The sequence below is a fragment of the Engystomops pustulosus genome, chromosome 5 (assembly GCF_040894005.1).
Source record: "Engystomops pustulosus chromosome 5, aEngPut4.maternal, whole genome shotgun sequence".
NCBI lineage: Eukaryota > Metazoa > Chordata > Amphibia > Anura > Leptodactylidae > Engystomops > Engystomops pustulosus.
Window position 1 is genome coordinate 189,441,317 of NC_092415.1, and position 25,035 is coordinate 189,466,351.

Below are 25,035 nucleotides of genomic sequence, written 5' to 3' on the forward strand. Positions count from 1 at the left end.
TATTTTCCAAATTTTTATGCAATTTGCCTACTAATTATATGAAGAAAAACAATTAATCAAACTATCCTATCAAGTCAAAGTCTCACTAGTAATGAAAAGGTAAAATTGTTGTGATGTGTAAAGTTATTATCATTTAATAAAGAGGAAAACACAACTGCAAAATAAGACATTCAACGCTGACTTCGGTTGGTGTTAATGGATCAAAAGAAACAGTTTTGAATTGATAAAACCATGATAATTAATTGGAAGAAAATAGGATAAAATATACAGGTATTATAATGTCACACCTAAAAAAACAGGAGAATAAAAGCAGTAATGTAGAATGTCAATTGTTCTATCATAGAAACGTATCCTCTATTTCTCGATCCAACTCTTTTTTTTGACAATTTGTGTCGAGAAGTGATGCCAGGGCTGAGATTGTTGTGTTGGGATCCAATAGTGTGACCAGGGGAATGTTTATTTTCTTCTCTTGGAAGATACGACTTTGTAATGTCATAGCCAACATTGAGTCCATCCCTAGAGAACTCAGAAGAGTCGTCGTAGTGATGTCACTGGGGCTCACTCCTATAAGCTCAGTCACTACTAACAAAACGTAATCATCACTTGTTTCCTTATTATTGGCAGAAGGTTGTTTTTCTCTTGATGTTTTCTCCCAACTGTTTACTTCTTCCATTACCACATTATAGAGTCTTTTTCTCACGGCTGGGATTTCTTTGATAATGTTCTCATACATGTCTCTAAAGCTGAATTTCACTATTGCTTGATGTGGATTATTTATCTGAAGACTTTTCTTCAGGCTCTCATGAATTTCCTCAGAATCCAGAAGAAGTATTCCTTTGGTTTTTAACAGTTCATGAATTTGAGGCTGATTGAGTAGTACTCCAAGATTGAGGCCACCCCAACTGATCGATTGCCCACAGAGACCCAGATTCCTTCTGTATTGGCAGAAAATGTCTAGAAAGGAGTTGGCGGCTGCATAATTTGCTTGTCCTGAATTACCAACAAATGAAGCAATAGATGAATAGCAAACAAAATAGTCAAGTTCCATGTTTAATGTGGCACGATGAAGATTCACTGCTCCATCTACTTTTGGGCTAAGAACTTTCTCAAAGAGTGAAAGGTTTAAGTTTTGTAAAACTCGATCATGAAACACAACAGCGCTATGAAAGACGCCTCTCACTGGGTTAGTTGGAAATATTATTTTAATGGAAGAAATGGCATTTTTTACATCTGTGTAAGAGGAAATGTTACATTGTATGGCCACTATCTTGGTGGTTTGCTTTGGATTCCTAACTTCAGCTAACTGCTGTTCAATCTCTTTGGTTGGCTTTCGTCTCGATAGAATTGCTATGTGGTTGCCACCATTGTTCACAATAAATTTCACAGTTTCAAATCCGAGCCCAGTCAGACCCCCCGTGACAATGTATACAGCATTATCTTTAAATAGCATTGGACTGGGGGCTGACATAGGAATCCTTGAGATGGTACTGTTGTCTAGCTCCAATACAGGCAAGGAATGGGTTATAAAGTAGCTGCATTCTCTAGAATCTATGCCAGGTTCACTCCACAATGTTTGAGTCAAAACTTTTGGGATAATAATATTGTTTTGTGAAGATATGGAATAAAGCCATTTGTGCAGTTCTTTTGCATGTTGTTGTAAATATGGCTTTTGGAAAACAGCAGAAATGTCAAGTAAGTGAATATGAAGGTCCTGATTCCTGCTCAGAAGTAGATTGTGCCAGTTTTTCATATTTAAATGATCTGATACCAAAACCACATCTTTGAGAAGTGGAAATGCCTCAAAAACTTCACTAGTGACAGCCAGAGCTGTAGGAAGAATAACCATGTAAGTGCATTTCTTATCAACCTCCCTACTGCCCACAGATATCACCGGTTCCCATCCACACCGTTTTGCCATCTTCGACAAAACTGTACATAAGACTGACTTTGCATCAGATGTCAAAATTACAAGTTTCATCTTATTCTTTGCACGCGGCAGCTGGTTGTGTAAAATTTCCCAGACTAAGACAAAAAATGAGATGCAAGGAGCATTTTGTATCACTGGAGCTTTTTTGACTAAGTAGCAAACATTCTCTGGAAGACTGATGTGAAAGGTCGCAGTTGTTGGATAGCAAGCCACAACTCCATCACCAACTTGGATTTTCTTGACATCTTTTCCAACTGCAGTCACAATCCCTGCAAAATCCAGAGCAACAAGTTCATGCTTATCACTAGAGGAAGAGTTCCAGTACAAAGTATTCCCATATTTCCAGCTTGGAAGACTAACTGGAAAATAGTCATCCGTGTGGCAGCTAATTTGATCCACACAAATCTTCACATCTTTACTTTTTAACTCAGAAACTTTGTTAGTGTGCTCAGCAGAAATGTTTGTGACAGTATAAGGTTTTGAAGTAAAAAGTAAGAAGTTATCAGATTTCTGTAAAGATTTCACCTGCTGTGTCCTCATTTCAGTGTCAGTGTAAGTTATTTCATTGGTATAAATGGAACCCTCTTTGATCCAGATCTCTGGGTGCTCCTCTGGGCTATAGTTAAGAAGAACTTGGGCTAGTGCCGCAACATCTTGTGGACTTGTGGAGCTAATGTCAATGAGCTGGAATGTTATATCTGGTATTTCAATGACACAGGTTCTTGTCATTCCAATAAAAGCAAATCCAGGGTTAATGTGATCCACTGTATCGTCAACTGTCCTCCATGTCACTGTCCGGATAGATGGTTTGGGGTTTGTCTTGCTCACTGCTAAGATAAGCTGTCTATAGATTTCACAGGACCTCGCTAAATATTGAGTAAGATTGTTCAGAATATCTTCATTTGCTCTTTGTATTCCCGACATAAACACAACATCTTTACATCCACTGTTTAAAAGCCTTTTTTCTTCAATATCTGATTTCCATCCATTGAAGTTTATGAAGCTCAGCTCATTCTGCAGGTAGTTTAATACGTTTTTACCTATTCCAAGATCGTCTGAGTATACCAACATTTTTGGCCCAATTTCTGGTCTATGACTGGATGGCAAACACTTTGTCCATTTAACTTGGAAAAAGACATTTTCTTTTTTGTTTCTGGTTCGTTCTACAAAAACCATCCTAGCACTTTTGATTTCTACTAAAACGGAACCGTTGCTGTCAGCAAAACATCCACATATTTCTGTATAGTTTTTGTTTTTTGTTACTTTCATGTAGATGATCATTTGATCTTGAAGAGGCTGAAGAACTGTTAAGCCTTCTATGGATGATGGGAATAAGGCAGAGTTCTTGGCATCTGATCCTACACAAACAGCCATTTGGAGAAAGCAGTCTAATATGACTGGATGTATGTGGTACTCATACATTGTTTCCCTGACTTCTTCACTGACATTTACTCTGGCAATTCCTTCATTCAGATCTGTTCCATAATGAACATCACCAAGTTGCTTGTATGCCTTCCCATATTCAAATCCAAATGTGGAAAGACGCTGATAAATATGTTCTGACTTGATTATAGTAGTACATCTTTGGAACATTTGTTCGACTGAGATTTTTTTGTCTGTCTTTTCCCTACAGTTATTTTTTTGTATTTGCCCACTTGCAAAAACATGAGATGTTAACACTTCAAAGGCCACCCCTTTGCTCGTTTGGTTTAGCTTAATGTTAAGGTCCAAGGAGTACTGGTAAAGAACACAGGGACTGGAAAATGTTGCACTGATCTCCAAAGAACTTAAAGGCACTTTAGGTTTAAAGCTATTTATTGCAGCCGCCAATCCAAGTTCTACATAGAATGCACCCGGAATTAGGGCAGATTCTGAGTTTTTGTGTTCATAGACATAGGGGGTAAGTTCATTTGATACTTTACATGTGAACTCTGTGAAATCTTCACTCATGATGTGTATTAATGGATGGTTGCGAGCCAATGCAGTTTCTTTCCCTTGTCTAATTTTTTCATATTTAATATCTTTCTTAATGTGATCAAATTGGTATCTTGGGATTGTTGATGGAGAAGACTTATAATCTTCAAATACATTACACCAGTCAGGATTATATCCTCGTGTAAACAGATCTTTCAGAGTAGAAAAGATGGTCTCATATTCTTGTTGAGGTTGTATAACAGGTAATACTGTTGTTTTAGGTCCAAAAGTTTCAATGATGTTCCTTTGTAGTGCTCTTCGAGGACTGATTTCAATAAACAGAGTGCTTTCTTTATCTTTTGTTGAAACTTCGATAGCTTGTTGAAAGAGAACTGGTTCACGAATATTTTCAGCCCAGTAACTACCAGTAGTAAAATCTTCTGTGGTTGCAGGCTTTCCTGTCACTGTTGAAATTAAATCAACTTCCATATTTTGTCCTTGTAGATCACGCAGGTTCTGTTTTACCTCATTTAATATAGGATCCATCATGGGGCTGTGATATGCTGTAGGAACATTGAGTGTGTGGAGGAATATATTCTTTTTACTATATTTTTTGATCAGTTCTCCATGGATTTTTTCGATTGTGTTAGTGTCACCTGACAACGTGCATGAAGTAGGGCTGTTATAAGCAGCAATGCACACTTTACCTTTGTAGGGATCAATTATTTTTGACACTTCAGTCACCTGTAGATTTCCGACTACCAGCATACTTCCCCCAGTAGCCTTACATTGCAGTGTGCTCCTGTAATATATGACTTTAACAGCATCTTCTAGAGAAAGAAGTCCAGAACAATGAGCTGCAGCAACTTCTCCGACTGAATGTCCAACAATGGAGTCTGGCTTCACCCCCCAATGTGACAGAAGAGCCACCAATGACACCTGTATTGTGAAGAGCAGCAACTGGGCCACATCTGGACTTGAGAAATCATCAGCCTCTTTCTCCAACAACTGTACCACCGAAATGGAAGTATAAAATCTTATCATCTTGTCTATCTCTATACATTTCTTTCTGAACACAGGTTCATGTTCAAGTAACATCTTACACATCCCTTTATAAAGGACTCCATTCCCACAGAATACAAATACTATATGAGGACTGGATTTAGCTACTGGGTCATATTTGCTGACTGTTTGTAGCTGTTGGTGTAAGTGAGATAAGGAAGAGGCCAGAAATCCTGTTCTGTACTTGTAATTTAGATGACTTCTTCTACAAGCTGCCGTGTAGACCAGGTTCTCCAGGGATAAGGATGTTGCGTTGCTTAGCACTGTTTTTGTGTCCTCAATACAGAGTTGAAGGGATTTGCTTGAAGCTGCTGATAATATGAATATTTCAACAGATCTTTTTGAATGATATTTTGGATATTCTTGTTTGCTTTGTTTGACAACAACATGAGCATTAGTTCCACCAAACCCAAAACAATTAATTCCTGCCATTCTTCCAAATTTGCTGTCCTCTTGCCATTTTACAGGACTGGTTGGAATTTCTAGATTGGATTCCTCAATTATTTTAATACCATTTTCCTTAGAATAATGTAGAGATGGAGGGATAATTTCATGATGCATCATGAGAAGAACTTTTATCAACCCAGCAACCCCAGCAGCCGCTTCTGTATGACCAATATTTCCTTTAACAGATCCAATTTTCAGAGGTTTCATTCCTTTACAATGTTTCTTCCCAATAACATTTCCAACACTTGAGGCTTCTATTGGGTCACCAGTTGGTGTTCCAGTACCATGAGCCTCAACATATTGCACAGAACATGGATCTATCTTGCTATAGATTTGCTGCAATAACGTTTCTTGCTGATGTTGAGATGGCCTTGTGATTGGAGATGCAGAGCGTCCATCTTGGTTTACTGCACTTGCACTTATAAGTCCCCAGATTTTACAGTATTCTTCTTTGGCCTGCACAAGGTGAAAATATAAGGTATGTTATAATAATGTTAAATTTTATTGTTTATTGCCAAAGCTCCTTCACATGTCATAGGTCCATAGGTCCCTACCTCCCTTTAAGACTACAACCACATACTTTAATTATGTATTCAGTACAGGGCTGTAGACCAGCAAGGAGTCAGCCACTCCTTACACAAATTATGCTCATAGTCCTGCTTGGGATACAGTGTTCAGTTCAAAAAATATGGTCATATGGTCTTAGAACATAAATAAAATGCAACAAAATGTTATCAAAATACATCAATAGTGCAGATTTTTCTTTTAACACCTTCCCAAGGCCTTCAGGACAGAGAACTTTTTGTGTTTTTATGCTTGAATGCCAGAAGATTTAACTTTTTTCTTTGATGTGACATAGACATAGGAGGGTTTGTTTTTTGTATTAAGAGTTTTATTTTCAAATGGCCGAATTTTTAGAGTAGTTATAGCATAAAGCTTAAAATGTATTGATCCCCTTGTTGGAACAGAAAAAAAACAGCTATTCTGCAAATATTTTTTTTATAATTTAAAAATTTTACATAAAAAAGAGAAACAATTATTCTGTAGGTTAGTGTAATTAAGTGGATAACATATATGTTCAAGGTTTATTATGTTTTACTACTTTGGTAAATAAATACACTTTTTTGGGGAAAACTCATATGTTAATATGCATCACCATATTCTTTTAATTAATCTAAACTGTATAATTAGACCTTGATTATTGCAGAAAAAGATATAGTTGTAATTGGTACAATTTTGGGGTACATCAAAATTGTTCACTTTTTATTACAATTTTTTCAAAGGAAGCCCTAAAATGACAATTTTGGATTATTTTTATTTGCTATGCCCTTCATGGTACAGGAATAATTATTTAATATCCTCTTAGCAAAGATTACTACACAGTAATTTTGGGGGTTATTTAACCTACTATATAGTTGATTTGGGGAAAAATACAATTTTTTTTTTATCCGCTGGGAGCGGGGTTAATATTTACTTTTTTAGTTTATAAAACTTAAACTTTTGTTTTTACCGCCCCACTCTGGGACTTATACTTGGGATGTATTATTTTCTACAGCAATGTATTGTAACTGTAATACACTTCCATTCATGGAAGTCAAGAAGGGCTTGTTTAGACCTTTGGTTGTCTTGGCAAACCTCCCACTCAACCCTCACCCGGTATCCTGCAATAACTTTGCAGGGGACTGGTGGGTTGACAAAGGAGTTTAACTGCAGATCAGAAACAGCAGTGACTAGCTCCTTTACTCCGACACGTATCCGTGTCCTATTGCGACAATAGGAATGTGTTAGACTGATTGGAGTCCTTGAGTACTTGTGATATCTGACAGTCTAATAGTCTGAGAATTAATCAGACTTGAATATGTATAATACAATTGTAATGAGCAATCATAGACCCAAGTATCAGAATTGATGAAGTGCCAGATCCAAGTAAAGGCGCTCAGTGGAATTGCAAACATTTCCATTATATATGAATAGGGACACTTGTCCTACAAAAAGAAAAATCGATAACACAATACTGAGGCTACTGTAATTTTTATTACGTTTTGTTGAGCAAAAGTTACAATTTAATTTTCCACAAATTTTAATGGAATGACATTAAAAGTTACGTTTGATAATATATCCGGTTATGGGCCTCTTTAACCGGTTTGCGACCGCCCACCGTGTATTCACGGCGGCGGTCAGGTCACACTGCATGGAGAGGGCTCACGGGCTGAGCCCTCTCCATAGCCGGTAAATCTTTGCTGCATATTGCAGCAAAGGCTCACCGGTAACACCCGCGATCGGTGCTACCGATCAAAAAGATAGCGGCGCCGCCATCTTACCTGGGATCGCCGCTCCCCGTGACGTCATCGGGGGGCGGCGATCCGTCTCCATGGTAGCCTCGGGTCTTTCAAAGACCCGAGGCTATTTCGTTTTAACCCCTTCATTACAATGTGCTAATAGCACATTGTAATGAATGAGGAGGAAAATCCCCATATACTATGTATATGATAGGATCAATCAGACAACCTAGGGTTAAAGTACCCTAGGGAGTCGGAAAAATAGTATAAATAAAAATAAAAAAAAGCTAAAAAAAAAAAAATTATAATAAAAAAACCTAAAATTTCAAATCACCCCCCTTTCCCTAGAACTGACATAAATATAAATAAACAGTAAAAATCATAAACACATCAGGTATCAACGCGTCTGAAAATGCCCGATCTATCAAAATATGATAACGGTATTTCAATGCGTTTAACCCTGTAACGGAAAATAGCGCCCAAAGTCGAAAATGGCACTTTTTGCCATTTTGAAAAATATTAAAAAGGTCGTACAGTCCTAAAAATGATATCATTGAAAATATTATCAAATTTCGCAAAAAATAACACCACCCACAGCTCCGTACACCAAAGTATAAAAAAGTTATTAGCGCCCGAAGTTGGCAAAATCAAAAAAATTATTTTTGTACAGGAGGTTTTAATTTTTGTAAATGTATGAAAACCTATACAAATCGTACCGACCCAAAGAATAAAGCAGACATGTCATTTGGGGCGCTCAGTGAAAGACGTAATATCCAAGCCCACAAGAAAATGGCGCAAATGAGTTTTTTCACCATTTTCATTGCATTTGGAATTTTATTCCCGCTTCCGAGTACATGACATGGGATATTTAATACCGTCACTATGAAGTGCACTTTGTTACGCAGAAAACAAGCCGTCACACAGCTCTTTACGTGTAAAAATAAAAAAGTTATAGATTTTTGAAGGTGGGGAGTGAAAAATGGACATGAAAAAACAGGAAAGGGTCCTTAACCCCTTAGCACTCTGCGCCGTAGCTGTACTGCGCTGACTCCCGCGAATAGCGCTCAGCGCAGTACAGCTACTGCGCAGAGACGATGCCGGTTCAGCGCTGTATAGCAGCCGAACCGGCATCGTTAGCCGCGGGATTTCAACGGTAATCTACCGTTGAAATCCCCGGCTAACACCCGCGGTCGGAGTGGGCTCCGATTGCGGGTGTTTAACCCGTTAAATGTCGCGGTCAACGCGACCGCGGCATTTAACATGCCTTCTGGGGGTCTTTACCCCACGATCGCCCCCCCCCCGCACCGTTTTCGGGGGGGCGATCGCTGTTTTGGCACCTCTGGGGTCCGATCGGGACCCCAGAGAAGCCTGGAGGGTTTACCTTTAAGATGGCGTCTGTGACGTCATCTTAAAGGCAAAGTGTCAGCCTATGCATCTGCATAGGCTGGCACTGATAATACCCTGCAATACATTAGTATTGCAGAGTATTATCAAGAACAAGCAATCAGATGATTGCTTGTTCATATCCCATGGTGGATCAGGTAAAAAAATGTAAAAAAAAATGTTTTTCAATAAAAAATTACTTTATAAATCACTAAAAATGCCCATAAGCCCCAAAACATATAAAGAGACATATAACACTCAAAAAAGTCTAAATCATAACACAAACCCCACATATATAGTATCACCGCATCCGTAACAATCCATAGAATAAAACTAAATAACTATTGAACCCATATAATGAAAGCCGTAAAAAAAAAACGTTAAAAACCCGCCAAAAATTAGGATTTTTACCTATTATATCCCACTAAAAATGCAATAAAAAGTGATCAACAACACATATGTACTCCAGAATGATATTGTTGCAAAGAACAACATGTCCCGCAAAAAACAAGCCATTGACCAGCTCTGTAGCCAAAATCGTAACAATGTTATGCCACTTGGAAGACAGCGATGCAAAAATGATAGATTTTTCCCCACATTAGGGTTTTATTTGGCAAATTTAGTAAAACATAAGAAAAAATATTCATGTCTGGTATCCCCGTAATCGTATCGACCCATAGAATAAAGATAACAGGATTATTAGGCTATTAGACAGTGAACACGACAGAATTGATGCTTTTCTACTCATGACCTCAAAAAAAGTTCAAAAATTTTCAACAATAGGTGATACCAACCCCAAAATGTTAACACTGGAAAAAGCATCTCGTCCCGCAAAAAAATGCCGTCACATGGCCCAAATAACGGAAAAGCAAAAATTTTATAGCCTTCAAAAGGGGGCAACCAGAAAACTAAAATCCTGGCAGCTGCAGGGTGCTCCTTCCCTTCTGCACCTCGCTGTGCCCCCATAACACAAGTAATGTCCACATGTGGGGGGTCGCTGCACTCAGGAGAAATTGTAGAACAAATTTTATGGTGGGTTTTCTCTTTTTATCTTTTGGAAATGTGTAAATTTTAGGGCTAAATGAACGTATAACCGACAAAATTTGACCATTCTAAATTTCACCGCCATTTTGATTTAATTACTATGAAGATCTCAAGGGGTTAACAATCTTTGTAAATGCTGTTTCTGATAGTTTGAGGGGTGCAGATTTGAAAATGGGTAGATTATATAGGGGGTTTTGTAGCTAAATATGTAAAATTTGATTTCAAACAGTATTTATCCCCAAAATAGTCAATTCCGAAAATACGGAAAAGCGCTATTCGATTTGTAGGCCGCGTGACGTCAAAATAAATTATCCAAACATTTCAAAAATTATGAAAATGTAAAGTAGACAAATGGGAAATGTTATTCTGCAAGTTATTTAGGTGGTAAATCTATCTGCCTGAAAACGCGGTGATTTTGAAAAATGGCAAATTTTTCTAAAAATTCATAATTTTTTTCTTTTTTTTGTAAATAAACGCAAAACTTATCAGCCAAAATTTACCACTAAAATGAAGTACAACATGTGGGGAAAAAACTATCTCAGAATCGCTTTGATACGTAACAGTGTTCAAAAATTATTACCACAGGAAGAGACACTGGTCAAATTTCAAAAAAAAGTTGCGAGCCTTAACCTGCAAACAGGCTGCGTCCTTAAGGGGTTAACCGGTTAAACACAGATGGTGGTTTATCGTAATCTATGATTATTGTGATACCAAATATTTACAAGTGACCCGTAGTTACAAACGGACCTCTGGATATTGGTAATTTATTGTACTTTAGTCCCAAAATACAATGATCAGCTATAACAGATATCACAGGTGTCTGTAATTAAGATTTAGAGTTATCCTGGTTCTTATGACAACCCAAAGGTTTTAAAATCCAATTCACAGAGACAAAAAAAACGTTTGTCTGGAGCTACAATTATAAAATATACAGTTCCGACTTATATAGAAATTGAACTTAAGAACAAACCTACAGACCCTATCTTGTATGTAACCCGGGGACTGCCTGTATGTTTTTTTTTTAGATTTCATAAGTTTTGGACTGTAAAATTTATTTGATAATAAAGACAAGAAAATTCAGGCGGTCCCCTACTTAAGAACACTCGACTTACACACAACCCATAGTTACAAACGGACCTCTGGATATTGGTAATTTATTGTACTTTAGTCCCAGGCTACAATAATCAGCTGTAACAGGTATCACAGGCGTCTGTAATGAAGCTTTAGTGTTAATCCTGATTCTTATGACAATCCAACATTTTTAAAATCCAATTGTCACAGAGACCAAAAAGGTTCTGGCTGGGATTACAATGATAAAATATACAGATCCGACTTACATACAAACTCAACTTAAGAACAAACCTACAGACCCTATCTTGTATGTAACCCGGGGACTGCCTGTAATTTGATTTTTTGTGAGACAAGATTATGTTTTTACTCATACCATTTTTCAATTTTTTTTAGGAGAGGTGGCTTTTTGATAGTGTGCACCATATGGCTTAAGTGACGTTTTATTAAAATTAATTTGTTGATTTACTAATGTGTGTTGTTTTTTTAAAAACGGATAGTTTCTATGATGCAATGCTATACTCAGTATACAAATGCTTACAAATTGTCAGTTCAACTGGCATTTTGTAGGTTCAGCCTCACATGAACATTTAGAGCCCCTGGAAACATCTCAGTATGTTGGCCCGATCCCATTGTCTGCACATACAAATTGGAAAAGACGGGATTCCTTGCATTATACAGAAAGATGAATCTCATGTGCTGGCTGAACTGCAGCATCAATAATGTGTTAAAGGGAACCTGTCATCAGGAGTACTTTTTACGGCTCCCCCATAGAGAACAATGTGCACATAGGGGCAGATTTACTTACCCGGTCCAGTCGCGATCCAGCGGCGCGTTCTCTGCGGTGGATTCGGGTCTTCCGGCGATTCACTAAGGCAGTTCCTCCAACGTCCACCAGGTATCGCTGCTGCGCTGAAGTCCGCCGAGGTCCGCCGGAGTTCACGATCCTATTCCTGGTGAAGGTAAGCGCGTGTCCAGCAACACTTTTTTTTTTTTAAATGCGGCGGTTTCTCCGAATCCGTTTGCTTTTTGTTCGGCCAACACCTCCCCCCCCCCCGATTTCCATCAGGTGTATGCCGGCGCCGAGGCACCACAATCCGATCACGTGCCCCGGGGCAATTCAGGAAAAATCGCGCAAAACGGAAATATTCGGGTAACACGTCGGGAAACCGCGATTTGGGCCCTTAGTAAATGACCCCCATAGTGTTTTCATAATAAAAGAAAAGTCCATTGGGGTGGCCATTGAGAAGTGGCTCCACCTCCAACCTTTGGAAAACCGCGCCGTCATCCGTCTATTTGAAGTAGGTGGGATATGGGCGTTTTTTAAAATTTGAAATAGACACTTGAAACTTTCATCTAACTTTTCTTTTATTATAAAAACACTTTGGCAATGTGCACACACTTCTCTATGGGGACATGGAGGAGATAGAAAAGGGCTCCTGATGACAGGTTCCCTTTAACTGCTACCGTGGTGAACTCTGCAGTTCAGCCAGCACACAGGAGATCCTTGCATCATATTTATGTATGATGCAAGGACATACGTGTGCAGCCAGCCTTAAGTTGTGCTACTGCCATGTCTTATTATGCATTCAGTCAATATGGGGGTCATTGTAATACCCCTGGCTGCCACAACAACCTTGAAGTTAAAGTGTTGCGTTTCTCCAGTGAAACTTTTCTTTTTACCTTTTTTGATGGTTTTAGAAGAACAATGCCACATCCTTCTCCTCTCCCATATCCATCAGCTCTGGTGGAGAAAGGCTTGCTGGTTCCATCAGCAGAAAGCATTTTTGCCTTACAAAGGGCAACAAAGACGCGAGGTTCGATGATACAGCTGACACCCCCACATATCGCCATCTCACAATCACCTGGTAAATGTGAAAAAATTAATACTTTAAAACCTTCACATTCCAGGTAGTTCATAATATGGTATATACTATAGAGGAAGTAATGCCTGCACATCATCCATGGGGCCCAAATTACCAAATCAGATACAGTACACAGACAGGAGTGTTTCTACAAGGGATTGGCAAGGAACAGTATTCCAAAAGCATAAAGGGGTGCAAAACACTACGGAAAAAGATAAGAAACATGAAAAATGACACTAAGAAGTGGATCCGATTGCAAATTTTGTCCATGATATTCATATTACCCTTCATGCAGCTTCATGCTCCACCATCACTTTTTATAGGAGTAGGGTGCCAGCCCTAGGAGGTAGGTACCCACTTAAAGGGAACCTGTCAGGACGAATTGGGACACTCAACCACCCACAGGTCTTATAGTGTCCCAAATCGCCCTTTTAGATTTTTAGGCATTGAGTAAACAAAAAGTGGAGACGCGTATGATTGTTTCTCCTATCTCTCGCGCAATGATTGATGCAAAGAAATTTTAATGGATTTATAAATAAAGAAAACATTTTTGCTTTTACTTGGGATGTGCTACAGCATCGTTTGTATTGTTTTACCTTGTCTGATGGCTTGGCATGCATAATGTTAAGCAACCAAGGATGAAGAACAGGCCGTGTCTATAGACAGGGATGGACCCGTCAGGTTGAAGCAGTAGGATATCCTGTTGGCTGCTATGCTGGTTGCTGTCCCAGTGCCATTAAAATGGTTGATGTTATCTGGACAATTGTTATAAATGGAGTCAGCATCTCTGTTCATGAGACCTATAAATGTTAAAAAATTTAAGTAGAGCGCTTAATTGAAAGATCAATTCGTTACTATTTCCCCAAGGCCAAGGTCAAACCAATGGCCATCCATTGACAATAACTGAAATTCCAGAAAGGATTTTCCTGATTGTTCCACTTCTGTCTCTATTCCCAGCACTGTATATGCGGGATGGGTGGGCGTGGCTGGCCACCTCGACCAGCCGGAAGCTGAATGCTGAGCACCTTCCGTGCCCCTGTTTGCACTGACTGGAGCTAAAAAAATTAAAACCTCCTGTACAAAATTTTTTGGGGGATTTTGCCATCTTCTGGCGCTAATAACTTTTTTATACTTTGGTGTACAGAGCTGTGGGTGGTGGCGTTTTTTGATGACGTTTACAATGTTATCATTTTTAGGACTGTACGACCTGTTGATCACTTTGGCGCGATTTTCCTTTGGGCGCTATTTTCCATTTCGGGGTTAAACGCAGTGAAAAAACATTATAATATTTTGATAGATCGGGCATTTTCGGACACGGCGATACCTAATGTGTTTATGATTTTTACTGTTTATTTATATTTATATCAGTTCTAGGGAAAGGGGGGTGATTTGAATTTTTAGGGTTTTTTATTATAATTTTTTTTATTAACTTTTATTTTATTTTTATTTTTACTATTTTTCAGACTCCCTAGGTGACTTTAACACTAGAGTGTCTGTACGATCCTATCATATACTGCCATATTACAGTATGGCAGTATATGGGGATTTTACTACTCATACATTACAATGTGCTGATAGCACATTGTAATGCATGGGTCAACCCGAAGTAGCTTCGGGTCTTCGTGAGACCCGAAGCTAGCATGGCGACGGATCGCCGCTCCCTGATGACGTCACGGGGAGCGACGATCCTCAGAAAGATGGCGGCGCCCGCGCGCCGCCGTCTTTTTGAAGCCGCCGGCACCTTTGCCGGCGGCGATCAGCAGTAAAACACCCGCGACCATTGCCGGCACCGATCGTGGGTGTTACCGGTAAGCCTTTGCTGCAATATGCAGCAAAGACTTACCGGCTATGGAGAGGGCTCGGCCCGCGAGCCCTCTCCATTTACCGCGACCCGACAAGTGACATACTATTAGGTCACATGTCGGGAAGGGGTTAAGCAGCCCCCTCCCAGCCAGCAAGTTTTTTTTACAGTCTCAGACAAGCCCTTTAAGTTGTTACTTTCCTGCTTATCTATTACCACTTATGCACAAATATGCAGAGCTCTATACACACAAACATATATATATATATTTATGATGTCTTTCTACACCTGTGGCCTGTGTTCTTTCTATATTTATGGAAGCTCTTCCAAAATTTCCAACCAGGACTGTTTTGGAGAACTAGTGGGCACAGCGATACTGTGAATATATATGAATACTTTGCCCATATTTATCATTAGTGCACAGTGCTCCAGATTATTCAATACCGCCGCACATTCTTTAATAGTCTCTCGCACCCTTTTAACAGGCGTGCACCACAAATGTGTTGGACTTTCTACATAAATGTGGTGCATGGTGCAAATCGGCACCAGAACCCCCTTTAGCAGCACAAAATTGGTGCAAAGACTTCATAAATACATTTGAAAGCAGTTTGCATATGTATTTATGTGCAAACTGCGCTGGAAAATGGGTATAACCCCAATATGTATCTTACCTATAAACACTCCAGTTTTACTTCCTCGTATACTTTCAGAGGGGTAGCCTGCGTCTTCCAGAGTTCTGTACGTGCATTCAAGTAATAATTTGTGTTGTGGATCCATTTTGTCAGTCTCTGAATTATTAATTTCAAAGACTTTATTGTCAAATTCATTCATCCTGAATCCAAAAAGAAAAACATGTTAATGAAGTTTTTTTTTTTTATATATCAAAGATCTCTTCCTATGAACCTCAGTTTGGCTCCACACCCAACTAAGAAAACTTGTGATCGTCGTGGTTGTTACCTCTTTATCTCCTCCCTGGAAATCTGCTGGGGTACTTAAATTCATGGGGTACACTCATCATTTTGGGGAGGATCGTCGCTTCCCAATGACTTCATGGCATATGGCAGATTCATCTAAATACCCCCAGAAAAGCCTCTGGATTTAAAGAGACGACACCCACGATCGGTGTCACCAACAATCATGGGTGTTTTTTAGTAGCGGGGCCAAACGCCATATTAAAATTGGGCTTTGGTCAAACTCTACCAAACACTACCTGAATTTAATCAGCTCTGCTTATCACCATTTGTGACTTTTGTGTGGCCGGAAAAATATAACGAACTCCTGTATCAGATTTATCACCCTCTAACATAAATCAGACAAGCCCACCCGCCCAAGAAAAGATGAAGACAGGAGTAACTTTCCTGATTAAAAATACATGGCCCGTTTTTACGTTATAATACTACTTATACTGTACTTACCCTTCTACAAGAGCGGCTTGTCTGGTGTACATTTTGCCTGGCTTGTTTTGGTCAGAGTCGTACCATTTTTTAAGGTCAAATCTCTCTTCTGGTATCTCTGTCGTACAATTTTTTCCCTCAAAAATAACATTCCAGAAATGTTCAATTCCTTCACCTGTATAATGAGCAAAATAGGTTAATAATTAGGTATATAAAGGGTTTTTCCTCATGTTAATTATGTATGGCATAGTAAAGGAAATGGCTTAAGCTTTAAAAAAATTTTAAACTACATTTTTTACATAAAAGTATAACAGCGAAGCACAAAGGGGCACATTTACTTACCCGGTCCAGTCGCGATCCAGTGGCGCGTTCTCCGACGAGGTTTTGGGTCTGCCGGAATTCACTAAGATCGTGCGCCCAAGTTCCTGCAGGTGTCGCTGCTGCGCCGAGGTCCGCCGAAGTTCACCTGCTTCTTCCTGGTGATGTAAGTGCTTGATCTTGCAACACAAAAATCGCTTTTTAAATTCCGCGGTTTTTCCAAGTCCGTCATATTGTCCGACGGCCACGCCCCCAATTTCTGTCGCATGAATGCCGGCGCAATTGCGGCGAAATCCGATCGCATGCGCTAAAATCCAGATGGAATTCGGCGCAAAAACGAAAAATTCGGGAAACCCCGCGGAAATGAGCCCAAAAGAGTAGATGTATTTTCTTCATTTAAACGTTTACTACAGTTACAACACTTACCTCCAGGAAAATTGCAACCTATGCCAACTATTGCTATCGGATCCTCTGCTTCCTCCATCCTAATAATCCCCTGTCTATGGAAAAGATAAGTAAGTTGTCAGGGATATGACTTATTTTATATACACATATCCATACATAACCTCCAACTACAGGCAGTCCCTTACAGCGTACAGTTACTTACAGCAGAGTTTCTTTAGGTTTGTTCTTAAAGGACAGTCATCTGGTGGTAGAGTGTTCTAAATAGAAGAAGACGAACAGTGTTTTACATGTATTTTGGCATTTTTTATTGCCAAAATAATAACTTTGTCAAAGTTAGCCTGAGCGCCTCTCGGCTTCCCTGGACTTTCATTTATGCACTAATATGGTAACACTAACGTCCCTCAGATCCTTGTTTTGTCCCAGCACAGGCGCCAGATTCATGAAGAACTGGCGCCAGAAATCCTGAATCTGGCGCCCCCTGCACACTACACAGGCAACTGCACATAGTACAGACTGCACTGTTCTTAGTAAATGTGCCCGAATATTTAACATGTTAATATCATTACACAGAACTCACTGAGTAGGTGGAGCTTAAAGGCAGAACATTTCTATTATGTGGACACATGTCCAAAATTTTTAAATATTAAAAATATCTACTCACAATAAAAATGTAATTAGATCTAAGACTAATGTAGCCACGGCACCGGCTGTACAGAATTTTTACAGAATTTAAGCTATACAAGGTGATGTCATTAGCAAAACCAGTAGCCCCAGTACTTACATGTTCTGGATATGGACTGACTGGTCAGAACCCTCAGAAGTTTCACTAATTTGGAATTTGTTGGTCTATTCTGCCCTCTCTTATCTACTGTCTGCTTGAGGGGGATTGTCCATTTTAAACATTCCAAAGTGCTGAGATATATTTTGTATGCTCATTGGGGTATACACAAGTTTTTTAAGGTCAGCAATTTTTACTTCCTTGTTGAAATGGAAACTTTTTTTTTTTTTACTGTTAAATTATTTATTCACTCCCCTTTTGAACTTTCTTCCTGCAAATAGTGAGGGTAATTCATTTACAAAAATTCTTCTTTCCCCTAGACTACATTTTAACAAAGCATAATTTCTCCAAAAAAAAGAAATAAAACAAGTGTATAGCATATGTATAAATCAACACACTAACAACTTAATTGATGAAAGCAATTAATTGGTAAATCTAACTTCAACATTTATTTATTTGGGCAGATTTATCAAAATTGTCTTACAAGGGTACATCTGCCACAAGACCCCCACTGATCGATAGAACAGACACCCACCATTCATGAGAACCCAGATATGACACTCTACATCAGTGGTGGCGGACCTATGGCACGGGTGCCAGAGGTGGCACTCAGAGCCCTTTCTGTGGGCACCCTGGCCATCACCCCAACACAAAGTTTGCCAGATACGACTCAAGGCTTTCTCCTGTGGTCCAGGACGTGCCATACTCAGCGCTATATTAAAGCGAAATCCTTGGCTGTCAAGACTACAGGAGGAGCCAGAAGGTGTGGATAGAGATGGATTGTCATTTCAGCTCCTGCTCTGCATCCCTTGATTCTGGGGATCCTGGGGGGGAAGCTACAATCCAAATTTCTCCATCTTTATATTGTATTGGTGAACTCAAGACACCGATACGTATAAAACCTGTGATACAGCTGGGATCAATAAGTTACTGCTGTAATTGTCATGTTGGCACTTTGCGGGATACAAGTGGGTTGTGGTTGAAGCTTGGGCACTCTGTCCCCAAAACGTTCGCCATCACTGCTCTACATGGTTTCTCTTGCTACTTCATGTGAATATGGGCACCTGAGTTTCAACCCATGGATATTATTACCTAGATGTTTAGAGCATACCCCTTTAATAGCAGAATATAAATGTTATCTGACGATGTAAGACATTTTTGTCCATAGTGACTGCTGCATTTGATTACATATAGGTGTTTTATTGGTGGATGGGGCCTAATTTGCTGATCGGTAAGGATCTCAGATCATGAGAATGTGGGGTCCTGTGGATAAGGCCTAACTTGCTTTGTAGGAAAATGCCTTTAAGCGCACAGATAGGGGCAGATTTATTTACCCGGTCCATTCACAATCCAACGGCGGGTTCTCCGACGCTGATTCAGGTCCGGCTGGGATTCACTAAGGTAGTGCGCCCGATGTCCACCAGGTGTCACTGCTGCGCTGAAGTCCGAGTTCACTGAAGTTCACCAAGCTATTCCTGGTTGCAGGTAAGTGCGCGTCAAGCGACACATTTTTTGAAAAAAATCCGGCGTTTTTTCCGAATCCGTAGGGTTTTCCGACGGCCACCCTTCCTGATTTCCGTAGCGTGCATGCCGGTGCCGATGCGCCACAATCCGATCGCGTGCGCCTAAAACCCGGGGCAATTCGGTGCAAAATGGTAATATTCGGAAAACCCGACGGAAAAATAGGATAGGCTAAAACATCTGCCTATAAAGCCAGGATTCTTGTAAAACCCTTTAGGGGCTTGTGCAGGGATGACAGAGAATAATAAAGTCTACTTGTCCTGGATTGGCTGCTGGTTCCACGATTGTGTCGATCTTTTGGTCTTTAGCAATGTCTGCTCAACTGGGAGGTTAGATCTAGCTGGTGACAGGCTCCAATAGACAATGCTCATTTTAAATATGCCTTTGTCAGCAATCTAAATAATTTCAGTACTTTATATAAGTATAAATCACATTACCTGGCTCTCTGCCAGCAGCATGTGGTGAGTCCAAACAGAGGGGGGGCATTAGCAGCCTGTTTGTGCCTGTGTCTGTCTCCTCTACACTCATGCAACTTCCTCTCCAAATCCTGTCATGTGCATTGAGCAGGGTGGGTAGGTGAGGGGATGGTGTGGAGTAGAGAAAGAAAACATGAGGAGACACAGGCTCACACAGGCTGTAGCTGCCCACACCCTGGGACTCACCAAATGCTGCTGGCAGGGAGCCAGGTAATGTGAATTATACTAAAGTACAGAAATTATTCAGAATGCTGACATGGGCATGTTTTAAATTATCATAGCAGAGACTGTCACATAACCTGTCAAGAGCTAAAAATCCCATTTCTGGTGACAGGTTCACTTTAGACCAATCACTTGCCGAAATGGAACATAGGAGATCACTTCCTCTTACATCATTTGTGACACCCCAAGGTTGGGCCGAGCTATCAGCATCAGATGATCAATATTACACTCACTGGGACCCAGAACCAGATCAGGGTAGGTACACTTTCTATTTTTTGCTTTTTTTTACACCTTCTGTCCCGACCCCAGGTGATTTTTAGGGTATCCTGGAAAATCCCTTGAATCAATTTAAGGATCACTAACTCTTGATGTACAAAATTGACCCCTACATGAAGATGTGGTGCATACTTTGTATTAACTTATATTTGACTAACAGCCCTTCATCAGTCTCATAGAAAAGAAGAGACTTTTGGTCATACGTGTGGATCAGCGCCCCCTTACACAAAAGACTTATCTCAGATTCTCAGAATCACTGTCCATCCAAACCCAAATGCTTGATCAAGTACATTATTAAACGCTTACCCTGTAATAAATGTTGTAAGTGGGAACTTAAAAATCATTAAAAAAACATTGAAACCAAACAACCATTAGTTCATTGCCCACAAGTTAATACATGTTGCCAGGAGGAATTCCCTGAAAGATAAATATCATTTAACAAATCATTGAAAGTGATCAATCAATTTAGTTCAATGTCCAGAAGGTTTCCATCTATTTTATTTGGCAGATTTACCTAAAAATTCTTTCCCTGTGAGATCATTTTTGCTTTATTTGCATCTATGAAGGACAAAGTATAAAGTCAGTTATTTATTAGTTACCTTCCTCACATAGGGAACTTCCTTCTTGTTACTTGCAACCACTTTATAGAAGATGAAATTATTTGTCATCATCCTTCATACAGTTTGCTATATATATTGTGAAAGAGTTTGTATCTTCTCTCCGTGTTTGCTTGGGTTTCCTCCGGGTCCTCTGGTTTCTTCCCACACTCCAAAACATACTTGTAGGTTGAGTAGATTGTGAGCCCCATTGGGGAGAGGGGCAGATTTGGCAAATTCTGTGCAGCTCTGTGTAATCTGTAGAAGAATTATTATTATTACACAGAAGGTATTCTTTCATAGCTCTGATGTTCTTCCCCCTAAGGCCGCTAAGATCCGACCTTGTTCCGGGCAGCCCCAAAGCCTGCTAAGTGCTCCGGGGTTGACCAATGTCCCCGGCAGTCAGAGCCCTTCTGGGTCAACTGTGTGAGCATGTGTGAGCATGCCAGGCAGTTTACACTGCACTACAAAGCAATAGTATTGTAGTGCAAAGTACTATTAGGCTGCCCTACTCATACAATACCCTAGGCGTTATTCTCAGAGAACCAGTGGAGCTAGGTCAAGTGCCTGGACGGGACGCCGGGGAGGCATATGTAGTGTGACATATTTGGTATTGCCGCAATGCCAGACCAGGATTATCAATAAAGCTTCATTACAGACACCTTACAGCTGATCATTGCAGCCTGGGACTGTAGTAAAGTATTCTGAGAGCTTCACAGGAGGTCACAGGGGGCAGAGGGGTCCATCTTTACATATGGTTCGTCTGTAAGTCGGGTATCCTTAAGTACTGCCTGTACTAGCAATTAGTAGAGTTATCTGATATAAAAAAAAACTCTAATGAAAGTGATATATTGCGGTGTTCCAACTCAAACAATACATATATTATTTAAAGGGCACCTACCACCACGAATCTACCTATAAAGGTAGATCGGGTGGTAGGTGGATGTATGGGACGTGAGGATAGCCCTTTTTAGAGCTAATCCTCACGTCCCCGCTAGCGTAGCATAAACTTTATTGCCCTAATATGTAAATTTAATTAAGCGGCTACCGGGGCGTGGAGTAGCCGGACACGAGGCTACATGGCGCGGCTACTCCACGCCCCAGTAGCTGCTTTCCCCCGCCTACCCTGTGATCTTCGGCGCGCAGCTCCTGGCAGCTGCGCGCCCTCGTCCGAGAAGCCAGAGTTCTGCGCATGCGCAGTAACTCCGGCCAAGATGCGCGATCTCGGGAACGAGGCCGGAGTTACTGCGCATGCGCAGAACTCCGGCTTCTCGGACGAGGGCGCGCAGCTGCCAGGAGCTGCGCGCCGAAGATCACAGGGTAGGCGGGGGAAAGCAGCTACTGGGGCGTGGAGTAGCCGCGCCGTGTAGCCTCGTGTCCGGCTACTCCACGCCCCGGTAGCCGCTTAATTAAATTTACATATTAGGGCAATAAAGTTTATGCTACGCTAGCGGGGACGTGAGGATTAGCTCTAAAAAAAGGGCTATCCTCACGTCCCATACATCCACCTACCACCCATTCGTGGTGGTAGGTTCCCTTTAAGATAATGCCCTGAAGGTGCCATATTCAGATGTTGGTGTCACCAATAGGAATATCTTATTCACACCTTCTCGTTTACACCTGACGCGTTTCCCTGCTGACTACAGTTCATCAGAGGTGATGAATTTGGCAATCTAATAGCACAGTGAACTGTCATGAACTCATCATGTGCCTGATTTTCGCACAGCTATCAAGCCCATTTTTCAGTCGCTGTCTAATTCCATGACCATACACAGCAGCATATTCATTCAGGATCATATCACGTCATAACACTTTCTATCTGACTCATTGGGTTTCCCACTGGCCTCGCTGTCTATCCAGATATGCGGCAACCTTTTAGTTCACAGTGATAATGTGTTACAACACTTTCTGTCTAACTCATTTATTTTCACACTACGCTTGCTGTCTAGTTGGATGCTGGCACTAGTATGGTCGCGCGTCCCTCATGCACTCGCATCTACTTAACATCTTAGCTCCACCTTCTCAGGGGGGTTGGTCCACTTCTCAGGAGCCGCTCATACAGAATCACAGCCCTGCATCTAATGTCCTGAGCGAAGGACGCCATCCAAATGGGTCCGTCCCGCTTATCCAATACAGCGGTCATGGATGGGATTACTCCCCAGAGAAACCACGCACCTTGTATATCGCGTCTAGCGTTCTAACAACTGCGCCGGCCTCCATGCGACACAAATTAGGGGACATGCTGTGACTCAGGGGACATCGCGTGTCCTATTTAACTTGCAAATTGTGTTGCACGCTATATGTTAAAGATGCACCACAAAAAAGATGGTGAACTGTTGGGCCACTGCAGGGAAGCGACAGATTCATGATTTCTGGAGTACAATCTTAATGAATCAACACACCCAGCATTATACTCGGAAATAGCAATTTTAGAGTTTTCCTACAACTCTCTGGACTCTGAATCTGCTCCAATCCATGTTTTGTTGTATTTGGGCGACATCCACGCCCACCTCTTCCTCTGTCTGAGCCTTCTGATGTTCCTGTACGCCTGGCTCAAGATTCCTAGCTACAAGCTTGGTCCTCGCTATCAGGGTCCATTTTGGTTCGGGTCGGAGGGGATGTTTCGGGAGCCAGAGGACAACATCCTGGATCCTGCTCTTCTGCAAAGATTCCTCCAGTCCAAAAAGAGGACGAGGTGGAAGGGGAGGGGGTACTGTCACGCTCCAGCTGCAGTCCCCGCGATGTCTGTGCGCCAGCGCACGTGCTCCCGTTTCCTAGGGTGTGCATGCATCGGCTCCTTAAAATTTAAAGGGCCAGCGCACCACTAGTTAGCGCTGGCCAGCTGCCTCCTCTAATAAATTCCAACCCCTTCCTATGTCCCCTGCCAGATCTTTGTGCTTCTATGCCTGAGAGAAAGCTATATTCTAAGCCCTCTGCGATTATCTTGATTTCCCGTTGTGACCTCGATTCCATTCCTGAATCCGATCCTGTGCTGCCTGTCCTGACCTAACGCTATGTTCGGCGACTCTGATCCTGTGCTGCCTGTCTCGACCTCCTGTCTGTCCCCAACCACGAGTTTGCCTTACGTTTCTGTACTACGCCTTGGCTGCCAATGCTGACAAAGTCGCGTCTGTGGAACTCCATTCCCAGGTGTCGGCTTACGTCATTGTCCGCGGTGGTACAGGGGATCCAATATCACCGATCCTGACATCACCTGTAGCACTCTGATTCAAACCCTGTGTACACCATCTTCCCTTGCTGGTCAAACAGTTTATTGCTGGCTTCCTGTCAATCCTTTGCTATTTCTTGTTATTCAGTTTTCTTGATATTGCTTACATTCTTGACTATTCTTCTGTCTTTTCCATTCTGTACTTTAATTGCTATCTAGTTTTTCAACGTGCATTGTTGACCTCCACTTTGTGTTATTTACTTGTCTGTCTTGTTACGTGTTAACACCTTGATGCAGGAAGTGAACAACACCAAGTTATTGGCCACTGTTTATTGTGAATCTAATAGGTAGGCAGGTGACAGTTTTGGGGGGGGGGGGCTCAGAATTAGGGCTCACTGTTCTTGTATGGGCACAACCACTTCTTTCACTTAGGTGGGGAGCTCTAAATGTCTCCTCTTCTGTAATAGAAATCATGCACCAGATTTCAGAAGATCTGGTTAGTGATGTCTCGGGATGCAGGATCATCAATTACACTGAAGGCAGCTTTCTGAGGAAGAGAGAGCTCGTCTTCTTGACTTCTTGACTTCATACAATCAATTTACATCTCTTTTCAAAGTTGATTTTCTGGACGATGCCATCAACCTGGGCCATGAAAGAAACATAATCTGGAAGGTGTTTAGCTGCTTGGCAACATACTGGTAGTGGTTTATAAGAGCAATTTCTGATGCCAGGTTCCCTTGAAGGTCCTCTTGGTTGTGTTTTGCATTATAAATCCTATTCCCTTTCTCTTGTTTGGATACCTTAACCCTTATGGGTGTCCGGTCTCCCCAGTTCTTCATCTTGGGGACATGAAATATGCTGTGAGAATTTACAGTGCTATCAGAAAGAAAAAAATACTTTGAAAGCAATCAATAGGTCACTACCCTTATGGTGTCATCTATTTTATTTGGCAGGTTGCCTGAGAAATTCTCCCTGTGAGCTCATTTATGCTTTATTTGCATTCATAATGAACTGAGTTGTGACCGTCATGTTCGGAAGAACACAGCTACAAAGGTCACCTGTGCTTTCGTTACCATGTCATCCAGAATTG

The 25,035-nt window shown here is 41.0% G+C and overlaps 1 protein-coding gene across 1 annotated transcript; it reads right to left on the reverse strand.

The window, feature by feature from the left end:
- Positions 1–337: 337 nt before the first annotated feature.
- LOC140134156 (mycocerosic acid synthase-like polyketide synthase) lies at positions 338–16,986 on the reverse strand. Its single transcript, XM_072154793.1, is given in 6 exon segments — positions 338–5,806; positions 12,808–12,989; positions 13,586–13,789; positions 15,462–15,622; positions 16,206–16,359; positions 16,929–16,986. Coding segments are annotated over 6 exon segments (6,228 nt in total).
- Positions 16,987–25,035: the final 8,049 nt, after the last annotated feature.